General features: G+C 39.2%; 1 protein-coding gene across 4 annotated transcripts in view; it reads left to right on the forward strand.

Moving 5' to 3' along the window:
• Positions 1–18556, forward strand: part of ASH1L (ASH1 like histone lysine methyltransferase) — a 206190-nt gene that overhangs the window by 181545 nt on the left and 6089 nt on the right. For all 4 annotated transcript variants that reach the window (XM_082650630.1, XM_082650633.1, XM_082650631.1 and 1 more), the window contains 12 exons: positions 3371–3479; positions 3909–4073; positions 4236–4330; positions 6534–6691; positions 10159–10311; positions 12304–12358; positions 12441–12573; positions 13627–13875; positions 15069–15155; positions 16726–16816; positions 17299–17437; positions 17557–17729. In XM_082650630.1, coding sequence (XP_082506756.1) covers positions 3371–3479; positions 3909–4073; positions 4236–4330; positions 6534–6691; positions 10159–10311; positions 12304–12358; positions 12441–12573; positions 13627–13875; positions 15069–15155; positions 16726–16816; positions 17299–17437; positions 17557–17729 — 1607 coding nt within the window. The remainder of the gene's footprint in view (positions 1–3370; positions 3480–3908; positions 4074–4235; positions 4331–6533; positions 6692–10158; positions 10312–12303; positions 12359–12440; positions 12574–13626; positions 13876–15068; positions 15156–16725; positions 16817–17298; positions 17438–17556; positions 17730–18556) is intronic.

The raw sequence follows: 18556 nt of genomic DNA on the forward strand, positions 1-18556 counted from the left end.
ACAGCTGCCGAGCCCGTGCACTCGGGAGCCTATGTGCCACAACTAGAGAGCCCACATGCTGCAATTACTGAGCCAGTGTGCCACAACTACTGAGCCCGCACACTCTGGAGCCCATGTGCCACAACTAGAGAGAAGCCCGCGTGCTGCAATGAAAGTTCCCACATGCCACAACGAAGATCCCACCTGCTGCAACTAAGACCCAACACAGCCAAATAAATAAATAAATTTTTTTTTTAATGAGGAAAGGATGGTTTTTTAATAAGTGGTGCTGAGTCAGTAGGCTCCTACATCAGTCCACACACACAAATTAATCTAAGACGAATCTTAGACCTGAATATCACCATTGAAACAATCACCTTTCTAGATGGAAAAATGGAAGAATATTTTTTTATTGATTTTTTATTGAAGGATAGTTGAATTACCTGTACACTGCTGTACAGCAAAGTGACTCAGTTATACATACATGTACATTCTTTTTCATATTCTTTTGTTATGGTTTATGACAGGGTATTGAATATAGTTCCCTGTGCTGTACAGTAGGACCTCATTGTTTATCCATTCTATATATACCAGTTTGCATCTCCTAATCCCAAACTCCCAATCCAGCCCTCTTCCACTCCTTTACCCCTTGGCAACCATCAGTCTATTCTCTGTGTCTCTGACTCTGTTTCTTAGATAGGTTCATTTGTGTCATATTTTAAATTCCATGTATAAGTGATATCATATGGTATTTGTCTTTCTGACTTACTTCACTTAGTATGATAATCTCTAGTTGTATCCACGTTGCTGCAAATAGCATTATTTCATTCTTTTTTATGGCTGAGTAGTGTTCCATTACATATATATACCACATCTTCTTTATCCATTCATCTTGTCAGTGGACATTTAGGTTGTTTCCATGTCTTGGCCATTGTTAATAGTGCTGCTATGAACATAGGGGTATATATATCTTTTCCTCTTTTTTTTTTTTTTTTGGCTGTGTTGGGTCTTTGTTGCTGCGCGCAGGCTTTCTCTAGTTGCGGTGAGTGGGGGCTACTCTTCGTTGAGGTGTGCAGGCTTCTCATTGCAGTGGCTTCTCTTGTGGCGGAGCACAGGCTCTAGGTGCGTGGGCTTCAGTAGTTGTGGTTCACGGGCTCTAGAGCAGAGGCTCAGTAGTTGTGGCGCACAGGCTTAGTTGCTCCGCAGCATGTGAGGTCTTCCTGGACCAGGGCTTGAACCCGTGTCCCCGAATTGGCAGGCAGATTCTCAACCACTGCGCCACCAGGGAAGTCCTTAATCCCCTGATTTTTAATGCAACTTAATTGCTATGTGACTGTGAACAAACTCTGTAATACACAAATACCTCATGTATAAATAGGGATTATAATACCTATCTCATAAGGTTGTTCTGAGAATTAAGGAGATAACCTGTTATGATTGTGGCACAGTGGTTAAGACTTTGAAGCCAGCCTGCCTTAATTTGAAACTTGATTCCCCCAGTTGTTAGCTGTGTGACTTTGGGCAAATTTCTTACATTCACTGTTCATCAGCTTCTTCATTTAGAAAATGGGGGTTATAACACTACCTTTTTAAATATAGTTGTTAGGAGGACTAAGTAAGTTATAACTAATATAACAAGCACTCTGAAAGACAAATATAAGACATGACACTGTAAAACTCCTCAAAGAGAATGTGGGCAAAACATCCTCTGCATAAATTGCAGCAATGTTTTCTTAGGTCAGTCTCTCAAGGCAATAGAAATAAAAGCAAAAATAAACAAATGGGACCTAATCAGACTTATAAGCTTTTGCACAGCAAAGGAAGCAGTAAACAAAATGAAAAGACGAACTACAGGTTGGGAGAAAATATTTGCAAATGATGCAACCAACAAGGGCTTCGTTTCCAAAATATATACACAGCTCATACAACTCAGTAACAAAAAAACAAACAACCCAATCAAAAAATGGGCAGAAGACCTAAATAGACATTTCTCCAAAGAAGACATACAGATGGCCAATAGGCATATGAAAAGATGCTCAATATTGCTAATTATTCGAGAAATGCAAATCAAAACTACAACAAGGTATCACCTCACACCGGTCAGAATGGCCATCATTAAAAAGTCTACCAATAACAAATGCCGGACAGGGTGTGGCGAAAGGGGAACCCTCTTACACTGTTGGTAGGAATGTAAATTGATGCAGCCACTGTGGAAAACGGTATGGAGGTTCCTTAAAAAACTAGGTGTGATCTGGCAATCCCACTCCTGGGCGTATATCTGGAAAAAAACACTAATTCAAAGATGCATGCACCATAATGTTCATAACAGCATTATTTATAGTAGCCAAGACATGGAAGCCACCTAAGTGTCCATCAAGAGATGAATGGATAAAGAATATGTGGTGTATATATATACACTACTCAGACATAAAAAGAATGAAATAATGCCATTTGCAGCAACATGGATGGTCCTAGAGATTATCATACTAAGTGAAGTAAGTCAGAAAGAGAAAGACAAATACCATATGATATCACTTATATGTGGAATCTAAAATGTACAAATGAACTTATTTACAAAACAGAAACAGACTCACAGAGATAGAAAAACTTATGGTTTCCAAAGAGAAAAGGGGGTGGGGGAGGGATAAATTAGGATTTGGGGATTAGCAGATAAAAACTGCTATATATAAAATAGATAAACAACAAGGTCCTACTGTGTAGCACAGGAGACTATATTCAATATCCTGTAATAAACTATAATGGAAAAGAATATTTAAAAAAAGCACTCAATAAATGTTAGCTGTAATTATATGTTATTATATATAATAACATATATATATGTTATATATATAATATATAATATAATATATATTATATTAATATATAATATATATTATATATATTATATATATTATATATAATATATATAATATGTTATTATATATAAAGCATCTAGAACAAACAGTACATGAACGCTCATTAATAACATAGGTAAAATAGAACAAAAGAGACCCTCATGTATAGGTTAGAAAGATGGAGATTAGTAGGAACTAGAATATTTTTATAGGTAGCCCATAGAAAATAATTTTAATTTGTTTAGTAAGTAGACTAAAGCCATGTGTTAGAAGGACTTTGAATACCAAGCAGGAAAAGTTAAGACCTTTGACAACATAAAACATGTTTTCCAGAAAACTGATTTAGGACTGTTAGTCTGTCAGTATTGTATAGGCTAGATAGAAGAAAAGAGAGATTAAAGATGGAGTGATTGGCCAGGAGACTTGAGTAATTGGACACAGAAACAAAGACAAATTTGAAATCAGTATACCAACTTTTCTGGGGTTTGGGCATGGTATCATGAATCTCTGCCTTTAACTCATTCCTTTCTCTACAGGTCTGTTAATGGAGTATACCGGATTGGACTATATGCTCTTAAAGATATGCCAGCTGGTACTGAACTCACTTATGATTACAACTTTCATTCTTTCAATGTTGAAAAACAGGTAAGAATGATAAATTCAAAGGAGTTATGACCTTTGTCACAGTACTCTGTATAACATGGGCCTTCAGTGAATGTTACTGATTTGTAGCCACTGAGAAATACATTGGAGAAGACAGTTTTTCACTCTTTACTCCACTTATCTAGGATACATAGGTCACAGTTATTCTTTCAGAACTGTGTGGAAGAGACTGCTCAATCATCTTTTGTCTCCAGTCAGTTCTTAATTTTTTCTGGTGAAGTTTTCCCAAAATTTAATCTTTCCTTTCTACTACAGTAGAAACCCATTTATTTTATTCTCAACCAGTTATGTTCCTCTATATGAAAATTTCTTGACTCAAACTTATTGTTGGGTGTCCAGATGCTCAGGCATTCTATTTAAACTTTTAAATGAGACTGCAGGCTAAACGCATTATTCTCTTTCCCTTCAAAGCAACTGTGTAAGTGCGGCTTTGAAAAATGTCGAGGAATCATTGGAGGCAAGAGTCAACGCATGAATGGACTCACCAGCAACAAAAGTAGCCAGCCAGTGACCACACATAAAAAGTCTGGACGGTCAAAAGAGAAGAGGAAGTCTAAGCACAAGCTGAAGAAAAGGGTGAATAATAATCTCATGGTTTTCCCCAAGTAGCTGCTTAGAGGCAATTATTGAAATAAGGGAAATACCAAAGGGTGCCATCTTTAGAGTTGTTTTAATATTCTTTGAGGTGATTTATGATTTATCTTGTTTTTCCTGCAATCTGGTCCATCTGTTTTTTAGAGAGGCCACCTCTCTGAGGAACCCAGTGAAAACATCAACACTCCAACAAGATTGACCCCCCAATTACAAATGAAGCCAATGTCCAATCGGGAGAGGTAAAAAGGAGATTTGCTTACCTAAACTCTTTAAGTTATGTGACTTGCTTGACAATTTAAAAATTATTAAACATCTGTATAGTTGAGACATTTTGCGCAGGAAGGCTTTAAACAAGGATTCAGGGGTGAACTTGGGTGGGGGGAAAAAGTATTTTTTCCCTAATTTGTAACTGAAATTTAGCATTTCCTTCAAATGTGACTAAGCAAAAGAAAAAGATGTGTATATGTGTGTGTGTGTATAGTAGTTGCAGTTTCCATGAGTTTGTCACCAATATTTACATTTTCATATCATGTTATAGGTATTACAGATATCTCAAAATATCATTTACATTCACTTCCATCTTAAAATTACTATGGTTGTTAAACCCAGCACTAGATCTTTTCATGTGTTAAAAATTAAGATTCATCTCTATATCACAATTTCAGGGTTTTTGTTTAATATTCTGAAAACTGCATTTCAGTTTATTCAGTTTCCTTTTAATCCTGTATACTAAAAGTTACTTAACATTCGTGTATTTATTTATTTATTTATTTATTTATTTTTGGTTGTGTTGGGTCTTTGTTGCTGCATGCAGGCTTTCTCTGGTTGCAGCGAGTGGGGGCTACTCTTTGTTGCAGTGCATGGGCTCTAGGCGCATGGGCTTCAGTAGTTGTGGCACACAGGCTCAGTAGTTGTGGCTCCCGGGCTCTAGAGCACAGGCTCAGTAGTTGTGGCACACAGGCTTAGTTGCTCCACAGCATGTGGGATCTTCCCAGACCAGGGCTCAACCCCGTGTCCCCTGCATTGGCAGGCGGATTCTTAACCACTGCACCACCAGGGAAGTCCCTGAAGTTACTTAAAATTTTAAACACTTTTAATTAACATTGTTCAGAGGAGGGTTACATGGGCTTCACCAAACTGCCAAAGGAATGAATGCCACAGAAAAGGTTAAGAATCCCTTTTTTGTTGATAAATTAACAGAGCAATAAAAAGGATCTTTAATGGTCATCTTTGCTTTTCCCTACATTGAGATAATATTTGTCCATGTCAGAAGAGAAGTAAATATGTATGTCCTATTTTTCAAATTGTGTTGGGACATTTCCTACATCTTCCCTAACTATACACTCCAATATCTTAGAAAGTTCATCCTTATTTACAACTTTCCTAAATTTTAGCCCCTTTCATTCTATTTCACTTTGAATCATAGAAATTTTAAACTTCAGTAAAACAGAGAAGTCCAGTGGTTCTCTACTTCGGCTCCATAGTGGCTTAGGGAGCTTTTTAAAACTCCTGATGGGGCTTCCCTGGTGGCGCAGTGGTTGAGAGTTTGCCTGCCGATGCAGGGGACACGGGTTTGTGCCCCGGTCCGGGAAGATCCCACATGCCGCGGAGCGGCTGGGCGCGTGAGCCATGGTCGCTGAGCCTGCGCGTCCGGAGCCTGAGCTCCACAACGGGAGAGGCCACAACAGTGAGAGGCCCGCGTACCGCAATAAAACAAACAAAAAACTCCTGATGCCCAGGCCACACTCCAAAACACTCGCATCAGAATTTTCAGAGGTGGAACCCAGGTATCAGTAGTTTATAAAGCTCCCCAAGTGATCTCAATGTGCAGCCAAAAACAGGAACTATAAAATTAGTCTAATCTCCATTTACTGAGGCACATAGTTTGAGACTTATTCAAGGTCACATCTGTTTATATGTGTGCTAGGGTGAAAATCAAATTATGGAATCATCAAAATTGTGTAGGGTTAATCAAGTTACATATAACTCATTTAACTTTAGAGATCTATGTGGTGGCACTGTACCTAACATGGTTTGCCCAGTGCATATCCATCTTAAATATCTATGCCTTTATCTGCCACTCCAGTTCTCCTTGTTATAGCTGATCCTAAGCCTATACTTCATCTTGGCAACTTCCTTTAGAATTTGTAAAAATACTCCATAAAGCTCTGCCTTCAAGTCACCCCGCTTTAGTTGCCAAAATTATTGCAGCTTTTAGGTGGTATTTGTCAGATATTTATAAATATTACAGAGAAATGTTTTGTGTTATGTGAATTAAATCAAGATTCAAAACTGAATAATGTTTCTCCATATGTAATTCTCTTTATAATAGCTGATTTCACTGATAAGTGTTCATTTATGTCATCATAACAGTGGCTTACATAGAGTAAACATTAATAAATGTTTATTGAATTGATAAATAAAGGAGCTCCTTCCTTACAGAAACTTCGTATTAAAGCATCATGTGTTCTTGGTCCGAAACTGGGAGAAGATTCGGCAGAAACAGGAGGAAGTAAAGCACACCAGTGATAATATTCATTCAGCATCATTATATACCCGTTGGAATGGCATCTGCCGAGATGACGGGAACATTAAGTCTGGTAAGGACTGAGAAGCATTCTTGTCAATTCCATAAGGTTGCCTCAAAAGTGATTATTTTACTTATTTTCAAACGGTCTATTCAAAGATTCTGTTTAGTCTGGACCAAAAAAGTTAAGATCCAAACATACAAGTATCAGTCAGCAATAACCTATCTATCCATCCCAGCTCTTCAACTTCCTTGACTCTAAGGAACAGGAAGAAGCCCCCTTCCACCAGCCTCCCAAACATCACCTACACCCTGAAAGTTACTAGACATGAGATAGGTAGTGGGTCCTCTGTGTTCCACCAGGGAATTCCCGGCTTCTACTTTTTGAGGGAAAGTAGGAATGGATAAAAGAAGAACATGAGGGGAATTCCCTGGCGGTCCAGTGGTTAGGACTCGGCACTTTCACTGCCAGGGCCCCAGTTCGATCCCCAATCAGGGAACTAAGATCCTGCAAGCCGAGGGGTGCAGCAAAAAAAAAGTAGAAGCACTCTGCATGGTGTATGAGGCAACATGCTGAGTGAGGACTAGATCCATTTAGAAATTTGCCCAGAATCTTATATCTTCTCAGTGATTTGATTGGCATAAATTCTCTGATCTTATATTCCAATTGGTTCAAATATTCTGATAATAGCAATAATTATTTCCTGAGTAATTTTTATAGGTCAGGCACTGAGCTAAAACACATTAAAGCATTATTGCATTTGATCTACACAGATTACCTCTTGAGGGAAGTACAGGTATACCTCATTTTATTGCGTTCACTTTATTGCACTTTGCAGATACTATGTTTTCTACAAATTGAAAGTTTTGTGGCATCCCTGCTTGGAGCAATCTGCCACGCCATTTTTCAAGGGCATCCTCTCACTTCTTGTCTCTGTGTCACATTTTGGTAATTCTCACAATATTTCAAACTTTTTCTTTATTATTATATTTGTTATGGTGATCTGTGATCAGTGATCGTTGATGTTACTCTTGTAATTGTTTTGGGGAGCCTCAAACCATGCCCATATAAGGCGGTGAACTTAATAAATGTTGTGTGTGCTCTGACTGCTCTACCAGCCAGCCATTTCCTGCCCCCCCCCCCCGTCTCCCACCCCCCCACCCAACGCCCCATCTCTCTCCCTTTCCTCAGGCCACCCTATCCCCTGAGACACAGCAATATTGAAATTAGGCCAACTAATAACCCTACCGTGGCCTCTAAGAGTTGAAGTGAAAGGAAGAGTCGCACATCTCTCACTTTAAATCAAAAGCTAGAAATGATTAAGCTTAGTGAGGAAGGCAACGCCTTAAGCCAAGACAGGCCGAAAGTTAGACCTCTTGCACCAAACAGTTAGCCAAGCTGAGAATGAAAAGGAAAAGTTCTTGAAGGAAATTAAGAGTGCTACTCCAGTGAATACACAAATGATAAGAAAGTAAAACAGCCCTATTGCTGACATGGAGAAAGTCTGAGTGGTCTGGATAGAAGGTCAAACCAGCCACAACATTCCCATAAGCCAAAGTCTAATCCAGAGCAAGGCCCTAACTCTCTTCAGTTCTATGAAGGCTGAGAGATGTGAAGAAGTTGCAGAAGAAAAATTTGAAGCTAGCAGAGGTTGCTTCATGAGGTTTAACATCGAAGTACAAGGCGAAGCAGCGAGTGCTGATGTACAAGCTACAGCAAGTTATCCAGAAGATCTAGCTAAGATCATTAATGAAGGTGGCTACACTAAACAACAGATTTTCAATGTAGATGCTATCTAGGACTTCATATGTAGAGAGAAGTCAGTGCCTGGCTCAAAGGTTCAAAGGACAGGCTGACTCTCTCTTGTTAGAGGCTAATGCAGCCAGTGACTTTAAGTTGAAGCCAGTGCTCATTTACCATTCCAAAAATCCTAGGGTCCTTTCGAATTATGCTAAATCTACTCTGCCTCTGCTCTTTCAAATGGAACAACAAAGCCTGGACGACAGCACATCTGTTGACAAAGCCCACTGTTGAGACCTACTGCTCAGGAAAAAAGATTCCTTTCAAAACATTACTGTTCATTGACAATGCACCTGGTCATCCAAGAGCTCTGATGGAGATGTACAACGAGATTAATGTTGTTTTCATGCCTGCTAGCATAACATCCACTCTGCAGCCCATGGATCAAGGAGTAATTTCCACATTCAAGTCTTATTATTTAAGAAATACATTTCATAAGGCTACAGCTGCCACAGATAATGATTCCTCTGATGGATCTGGGCAAAGGAAATTGAAAACCTTCTGGAAAAGATTCTAGATGCCATTAAGAACATTTGTGGTTCACGGGAGGAGGTCAAAATATCAACATTAACAGGAGTTTGGAAGTCGTTTCCAGCCCACATGGGTGACTTTGAGGGGTTCAAGACTTCAGTGTAGGAAGTAACTGCAGATGTGGTGGAAATAGCAAGAGAACTAGAAATGGGAGCCTGAAGGTGAGACTGAACTCCTGCACTCTCGTGGTAAAATTTTCACGGATGAGGAGTTGCTTCGTATGGATGAGCAAAGAAAGTGGCTTCTTGAGATGGAATCTACTCCTGGTGAAGACACTGTGAAGATTTTGTTGAAATGGCAACAAAAGATTTAGAATATTACATAAACTTAGTTGCTAAGGCAGTGACAGAGTTTGAGAGGATTGACTCCAATTTTGAAAGAAGTTCTGTGGGTAAAATGCTATCAAAGAGCATTGCATGAGAGAAAAAGAGTACTGCATGCTGCAGAGAAATCATTCATGAAAGGAAGAGTCAAAGATGCAGCAAACTGCACTGCTGCCTTGTCTTGAGAAACTGCCTCAGCCCACCCCAGCCTTCAGCAACCACCACCCTGATCAGTCAGCAGCCATCAACGTCGAGGCAAGGCCCTCTATCAGCAAAAAGATTACAACTCGCTGAAGACTCAGATGACGGTTAGCACTTTTTGGCAATAAAGTATTTTTTAATTAAGGTATGTACATTGTTTTTTTAGACATATGTTATTGCACACTTAATAGACTACAGTATAGTGTAAATATATCTTTCACATGTGCTGGGAAACCAAGAGCTCCGTGTGACTCCCTTTCTTGCAATATTCGCAGTATTTCAGTGTTCTGGAACCAAACCTGCAATATCTCCAAGGTATGCCTGTACTACCACTCTTCCCATTTTACCGTTGAGAAGCTGAGACACAAAGTTTAAGTAACTTTCCCAAAATCAGACAGCTAGTAAGCAGTGAGACCAGAATTCAAAAACAGACAGACTCATTTTGAAACCCAGACTTGCAACTACTCTATAGCATTTGGCCATTAGTAAGTCCCTTTAAATTGCAGGATTTGTCTTCTCTGGTTAACTGCAGTGTTTTCTGATTTTTCTTTAAGGAGGAGAGAAACAACTCCATAACCACTAATCTACTTAGTCACTTCAAGGAAAATTGCGAAAATCACAGGAATCCATCACAGAAGAGAAAGAGCTCTTTTCCTGAAACTAATTTTCACTTTATCCTTCCAGACGTCTTCATGACCCAGTTCTCCGCCCTGCAGACTGCTCGATCTGTTCGAACAAGGCGGTTGGCAGCAGCAGAGGAAAACATTGAAGTAGCTCGGGCAGCCCGCCTAGCCCAGATCTTCAAAGAGATCTGTGATGGCATAATCTCTTATAAAGGTGACCATATTTACCCCAAATTCCTTCTTCTTAGCTTTTTAAAAAAATTATATCACTTACCTCACCTGAGATATCCAAGACCAAGAACGCATGACAGTTTAGGGCTAGGAATTTAGGTGGTTTACTTAGTTCTTCCTTTGTCAGAGTATAGAATTATAGGACTGATTACAGTCTTCAGGGATTGTTGTCTCTAAATCCCTGGATCTTTAGGTTAATCTTTTGTATTTATTGGAATTTTATCATAGTTAAGTACTATATTTAGAAATCACATTTTTTAGGTGTAGGATAGAAAGAAGTAGGTCTTTGTCTTGGATATAATTTTCCTGAATGAGGCAATGAATTAGCAATTTAAGGAAAAAGTATTATGAATGTATGACATCAGTGGTTCTTAACCTTTTTTGATTGACAGATATCTTTGAGAATAAAGTTGTGGACTCTTACCCCAGAAAAATATTATGTACATAATTTTGCATATGTTTTGGAAGGTTCACAGGCCCTAACTTCTACATTAAGGAAAAGGATATGAAGTTGCAAAAAAATTACTTTCAAAGCATTTTCATGCAAACATATTTACCCCACTCCTTTCCTCTTCTAAGACACATCTCTTGGATTTGTATTGGGGGTGAGGGTGGAGAAGGAGAGAATTTTTAATTTTAGATAGGTAGTTTGGTAATGTACGTGAGTTTTTGTGACCAGGAAATTTGTAGATATTTAAAATGAGAGATTTTAACAAAGAATTGCAGCTTTTGCCATCAGCTTTTTTGTCTATTTTATTTTTTTTATAATTGAGGTATAGTTAATTTGCAATATTATATTTTACAGGTATACAGTATAGTGATTCGCAATTTTTAAGTTATAAATTTTTGTCATCGCAATTTTTAAGTTATAAATTTTTGTCATCACAATTTTTATAGTTATTACAGAATATTGACTATATCCTTGTGTTGTACAGTAGTATATCCTTGTTGCTTATTTTATACATAATAGTTTATACCTCTTAATCTGCCACCCCTATCTTGCCCCTCCCCAGTTCCCTCTCCCTACTGGTAACCACTAATTTGTTCTCCATATCTGTGAGTCTTTTTTGTTGTTGTTATAATCAGCCATCCGCTTTTGCTTCCTTCCTTTCCCTAAATTCTGAGGAATTTGGTTTTCTTTCTCTACTATTTATCATCATGTTTTAGTGGTTTTTTGCCATTTTGTTAACCTAAGCATGGAAAGAAGAAAGGGGAGACCAGCCTGTCCTAATATGTAAAGTTTTGTGGCACCTACTCACTTTACATTCCCTAAAGATCACACTCTGTATTCTCAACCAGCCCCATCGGATCTACTGTGAAACTGCAGTAGATGTATCTATATGTCACTGCATTCTGGGCATGAAACAATAGGCTTTTTTCTCTCTGTGTAGTGAGTTGTTATAAAGTAAGATAGCAAATGAGAAGCAGCCCCACACCATGAATTCTATTTTCATAATACAGAGCAACTGTTACAAGAAGATGGATTCCAGAAAATATTTAGAGTACTGAATTATTCATTATCTTGAATTTAATTGAATCCAAACCAACAGAGTAATATTAACTATGGGCAATTAATGAGAACTAGAAAACATTTTTTGGATGAGATGATCTTTGATGTAATAAATTTTGTTGAGTAGGAATTTGCCCTAAGCACCCTAGCTACTTCAGTAAGTTCCCATCTCTCATTCTTCTTAGAAAGTTTTCATTACCCAACTAACACTGTTTTATTTTATATTTCAAGTATATACACTGTATCTTTCATATTCCAGGTAATCCTGAAAGCATCTTCTGATCTCTGCCTTTGCCCACATTTCTGAAAAGTCCTTGCATTTTTCACTGGCCTCAAAAAGAAAACTTAGATTTTTTTTTCCTAACTTTAAATTTTAGTGATTCTACTTTTTGAGTTAGGAGTTAATACTTGCCTCCCTTGTTTCTTATAGTCAGACCTTCTACTAAACCTTGCATTCTCTTGCAGATTCTTCCCGACAGTCACTGGCAGCACCACTTTTGAACCTACCCCCAAAGAAAAAGTAAGTTTACATATGTGGGAATCATTTGAGTTTTAGAAAAGTCCTAAGTGTACCAGATTGACACCCTGGCTTTATGTTCCAGGAATGCTGATTATTATGAGAAGATCTCTGATCCCCTAGATCTTTCCACCATAGAGAAGCAGATCCTCATTGGTTATTATAAAACAGTGGAGGCTTTTGATGCTGACATGCTCAAGGTGTTTCGGAATGCTGAGGTACTTTTCACTGACTTCAAACACAGATTAAGAAGTTTGTTCTGAAGAGATCTATTCTAGAAGTTTAAGATTCTTACACTCTTCTCCTAGCAACCTACATATTTCTGATTAAGAAAGACAACAATTTTTATCAAGTACCCTTAGGATAACGGTTATAGTTTACTAAATATTGGAAATACAATAAATGAAGGCAGTGATATGACAAGAATTGAAGGTTAAATCATACTCCCAAAACAATTTCTGTAAAAACCTAATTTAGTGCTGAAATTTTATGTTTATGTAATACAGACATTTTACTACATTTAAGTCATATCTGTAGTCTCTTTACTAGAGACAATAAGTATATGTGAAATACACAGAAATATGGATAGGCAAATAAATATATCTTAAGGATGGAATTGAGGGGTATTACACTAATAGGTTGCAGAATAGGTGAAGCTCATTGGAGAGAAGGTGGTCTTGAACTGATTTAAAGGAGAGGATGGGTATGATGTATAGAAGAGAAGATATCATTCAGTGATTTTGAAATACCTTAGAGAGGTGTTTGAAGGACAAGAGACTACTAGATGAAGGAGGAATTGAGACTGAAGACAAGAAATGAGAGAAAAACAGACAAGTGCAAGAAAAATTATAGCAATTTTGAATTTTAACATGCTTTCTCCTGAAACCCAGCTTTCAAATGTATTTAAACTTGTAGCTTTGTCCGTAGTATCTATAAGACAAAGGTAAATGGAGAGATTCTCCACGTTAATGCTTGCAGTACTTAATCATGTTCCATGACCACTGTGTTTTTGATCCTAATGGATAATAAGGTCTATGATAGGAGTCGAATAACAGAGCAACAGAGCAAATGGAAAAAATACCATGCAGATTCTAATTTTAACTCATTTTAGTTCAGTTTAAGTTGTTTTCAACTGTCTGGGACCTATATTTGTTGGTATTAAAAATATGTTAACCAAATGGGAGGGTAAAGAAAATCCTGCTACCTGTTCAGGTATATTTTTAAGCCACATTGAGAAGACAAACATGATTTCTTTCTTCTGCTTTCTTCAGAAGTATTATGGACGTAAATCGCCGGTTGGAAGAGATGTTTGCCGCCTAAGAAAGGCCTATTACAATGCCCGGCACGAGGCATCAGCCCAGATTGATGAGATTGTGGGAGAGACAGCAAGTGAGGCAGACAGCAGTGAGACCTCAGTCTCTGAGAAGGAGAACGGTCATGAGAAGGATGATGATGTTATCCGCTGTATCTGTGGCCTCTACAAGGACGAAGGCCTCATGATCCAGTGTGACAAGTGCATGGTGAGGGTCAGGAGGTGAAGCAGAAGCCTAGTCCTGATGAGCATCGTGACTATATTCAAAGCAGCAGCCCCTGCCCCTTTTGGCGTGGCTTGATGGGCTTTTTATAAACTTTAACTTTGCCTTGGTTTCTGTTATCCCTTACTGTTCACCATATTGTCCTTCTCCTTTTTGATATCTCCCCCTTTCATTTTATCCTTCTTTTTTCTACCTCCTGTTCTTTCTGCCCATTTTCCACTGCACACTCCTAATGTAATCTGGATCAAGAAGAATGATAGGGGCTTCCCTGGTGGTGCAGTGGTTGAGAGTCCGCCTGCCGATGCAGGGGACACGGGTTCGTGCCCCAGACTGGGAAGATCCCACATGCCTCGGAGCGGCTGGGCCCGTGAGCCATGGCCGCTGAGCCTGCACGTCTGGAGCCTGTGCTCCGCAACGGGAGAGGCCACAACAGTGAGAGGCCCGCGTACCAGAAAAAAAGAAGAAGAATGATAATATTTAGGATAGTACTTTACCTGAAAAACATCAGAGGTACTACACTCTATATAGCATTAATACGGATGGAATGCAATATATGGAGCTGCTGATGAAGGAGTCAAGGCCTGGATTTTAGCCCTAGTATCCCCATTTGATTCATCTGCACTCATTACCTTATGGAAAGTGGAGTTAAGAGTAACACATAGGATTGTTGGGAGGATATAATTAGATAAGGATAAGTCAAAACATAACTATAAATCCTTTCACAGTGGCCATATTGTTGATAACATATTACTTTGTAAGTAATAGCTTGGTACTGTATTCATTCATCCTCCTGTTCCCTATCCATCTCCTTATTTTGTTTGCCCAGATCTGTGTATTATGAACCAATCTGTATACTTATGTTCAGATTAGTCCTCATTCTTTTTTCCCCCTACTTTACCATTATCTCTAATTTCTCACTTACTTCCTTAACATCCTTAGTTCCTGTTTTACTTTACCCTGTCCTACCGCCATTTTTTTTTTTTTTTTTTTTTTTTGCCACAGCTTGCGGGATCTTAGTTCCCTGACCAGGGATTGAACCCAGGCCCCGGCAGTGAAAGCGCCGAATCCTAACCACTGGACCGCCAGGGAACTCCCGCACATTTTTTTATTCTTAGCCCCCAGGACTTCTCTCAGTAAATCTGACCCCCTACATACACACACGCTTTTTTTTTCTACAGGTGTGGCAGCACTGTGACTGCATGGGAGTGAACTCAGATGTGGAGCACTACCTTTGTGAGCAGTGTGACCCGAGGCCTGTGGACAGAGTAAGTTGCCCTCTGATAACACTCTAATCTAAAAGTAGGAGATGTGGCACATGGTATTTTATCTGCCCTGCTCCTAATGCACTGAATTTCCTTTGATAAGTTATTCAGCCTCTCTAGGCCTCAGTTTCTTCCACTTTACATTGAGGGTAATAATTCTGCCCTTCCCTTTCCCTTTTGATTGAGACCAATGGGAGAATACTTAGAAATCTACAGAAGGAATGGTACTATATAAAACCATGGTTTTTATAAACACTACTATCCATGACAGAAGTAACTTATAAAGTTTAGAACTTGTGTACTCTAAATATCACCTATGTTAAGCAGTGTTTAAGTGAAAAGAGCACTGGACTCGAAGTCAACAAAGGTTAGTCTTAGGCCCATTTTTTAGGAGAGCTGGTAGGTCGGGTATCTTGCTCAAGTTATTAAATGGGTTTTTGTCTTGGCTCTGCCATATTTATATGTGTGATCTTCTATAAAAGGAGGTATTTAGGCAGTATTTCTTTTTTTTTTCCTAATTATTTTATTTATTTATTTTTGGCTGCGTTGGGTCTTCGTTGCTGCGCGCAGGCTTTCTCTAGTTGCGGCGAGCGGGAGCTTCTATTCCTTGCGTTGCACGGGCTTCTCATTGCAGTGGCTTCTCTTGTTGTGGAGCATGGGCTGTAGGCGCACGGGCTTCAGTAGTTGGGCTCGCAGGTTCTACAGTGCAGGCTCAGTAGTTATGACACACGGGCTTAGTTGCTTCGCAGCATGTGGGATCTTCCCGAACCAAGGCTCGAACCCGTGTCCCCTGCATTGGCAGGCAGATTCTTTTTATTTAAGAAGATGTTGGGGGTAAGAGTTTATTAACTTATTTATTTATTTTTGCTGTGTTGGGTCATCGTTTCTGTGCGAGGGCTTTGTCTAGTTGTGGCAAGTGGGGGCCACTCTTCATCGCAGTGCGCGGGCCTCTCACTATCGCGGCCTCTCTTGTTGCAGAGCACAGGCTCCAGATGCGCAGGCTCAGTAGTTGTGGCTCACAGGCCTAACTGCTCCGTGGCATGTGGGATCCTCCCAGACCAGGGCTCAAACCCATGTCCCATGTCCCCTGCATTAGCAGGCAGATTCTCAACCACTGCGCCACCAGGGAAGCCCAAGCAGTATTTCTTAACAGTGGTGCTGTTGTCATTTTGAGTGGACAGTTCTTCAGTGTTGTGAGGGATACATTGCAGAATGTTTGCTTTCTTAGCCCTTGGGCACTAAATGCTAGTAGCCTCCTCCAGTCACTGTGACTAAGTCCCCCTTCACACATTTTCAGATGCCCTTTAGATGGCACAAAGCAACCACACAATTAGTGCTTCATAGAGTACAGTTTGGGATACTTAGCCTGTCAGGTTTGTCCTCTACATTCACTTTTTCAAGTTTAACAACTCTAGTAGCTGTCATCTTTTTTTAATATCTGTGCTGTATTGAAATGACTAAACAGTAAGTCTTAATTGGTTGGGAATTCTCGGTTTTAGTTCTTTTTCTCTTGAATAGAGAGGCTGGATACAATAGTCCCAGCCCTTATCCATCGGCTTTCTGCTCTTACCAGGAGGTACCCATGATCCCTCGGCCCCACTATGCCCAGCCTGGCTGTGTCTACTTCATCTGTTTGCTCCGAGATGACTTGCTGCTTCGCCAAGGTGTGTACACAGAAGCTGACCTTCCTTGCCAAAGCTGACCATTCTGAACAGTAGGGGGTATCTGCTGTCTGCATAATAGTGATTGTCACCATATGACGTTTAGCAGCAATAGAGTATACCTTTTTTATATCTTCAAGTCCTTAGACTTACATACATTTACCTCCACCCAATAAAACTAAATTGGAGAGACCAGGGTGTTATAAAGCTAATTTTAAGACTGGGAAAGACATATAGGATTACAAGAGGTGGAGGACTTCCCTCATGTCATTCTCATAGTCTAGAATTGATTGTCATCACCATTAGACTGCTGGTGTAGTTATGTATTTATTGTTTAAGATTTTATTGTTTTAGATTTTAAAGTTCTTTCTGTGTAGACCTTGGGTCAGACTAAGGGATACCTAACAGAATTTATGCAGGAATCATTTTAACCTTCTCCTATGTTCTGTGCCTCTGTGTCTTAACCTTCTCCTGTGCCTTCCTAGGTGACTGTGTATATCTGATGAGGGATAGTCGGCGCACCCCTGATGGCCACCCAGTCCGTCAGTCCTATCGACTATTGTCTCACATTAACCGAGATAAACTTGACATATTCCGCATTGAGAAGCTTTGGAAGAATGAAAAGTATGTTTTGAGGTCCTATCTCTATGCTTTCAGCTGTACCCTACCAGCACAGAGCTGAATATTCACTAGGATCATGCTACTTAACTAAACCTCTCCCATTTCTTTTTTTCTTTTTTTAGAGAGGAACGGTTTGCCTTTGGTCACCATTATTTTCGTCCCCATGAAACCCACCACTCTCCATCCCGTCGGTTCTATCACAATGAACTATTTCGGGTGCCACTTTATGAGATCATTCCCTTGGAGGCTGTAGTGGGGACCTGCTGTGTATTGGATCTGTATACATATTGTAAAGGTAAGTGATGTGGACTACTTTAAAAAATGACCTCTTATCTGCTATTCATTGATCTACAATTGCCCACTCTGTTCATGTAGTCTCTCTCTGATAAAAGGTTATCCAAGGTTAGCTATGATGCTTCAGAGAGCTATATAATATTCTTTCTTTCTTTTACCTAGTGCTTGTTACTTAATAAATGTTAATTCTCTTTTTGTTAATTCATTTTTTTTCATAGTATGTAATTAGCACTCTATTAGTACTTGTGGGAAGATAAGTTACTTCACGCCCCCATTCCAAAATCCTTACGGCCATCATCAACTCTACATTAAACAAACAAAAAAAAAAACACAATAGTTTCATAAGGTTTGTGGTTAACAATGGAATCAGACAATCTAATTTCAAATTCCAGCTCTACCACTTTTTACCCGTGTGCCCTTGGGAAAGTTACTTATCCTACTGAAAATAGGGATTAGTATCTATTTTAGAGAGTTTTGTAAGGATTAAATGAAATAATCTACAAAAGCACTAAGCGCAGTTTACGGCTCACAGTAAAACTCAGTATATGTTAGATATCATTATAAGTAAGTTCAGTTGCCTAGCTCTTTCTCTTAGTATCACAGCAAAATAGTCCAGGAGAATATATATTCCATGCAAAAACTAACTGCTTGAAGCCCCATGATGACTCCTCAGTCCCGCACTTTATAAAGTGTTCATTACCAAATGTGCTTCCCTCATTTATACAGTTATTCTTTTCTGATAACTTCCCCAAAATGTGCTCTGTTTTTCCTTGTAAATGTTCTCTCAAAAATTCCTGCAGCACTCAGTCTACATTTCTGGTTTCTTTC

Source organism: Grampus griseus (assembly GCF_964374135.1).
Source record: "Grampus griseus genome assembly, chromosome: 1".
In the NCBI taxonomy this organism is placed as follows: domain Eukaryota; kingdom Metazoa; phylum Chordata; class Mammalia; order Artiodactyla; family Delphinidae; genus Grampus; species Grampus griseus.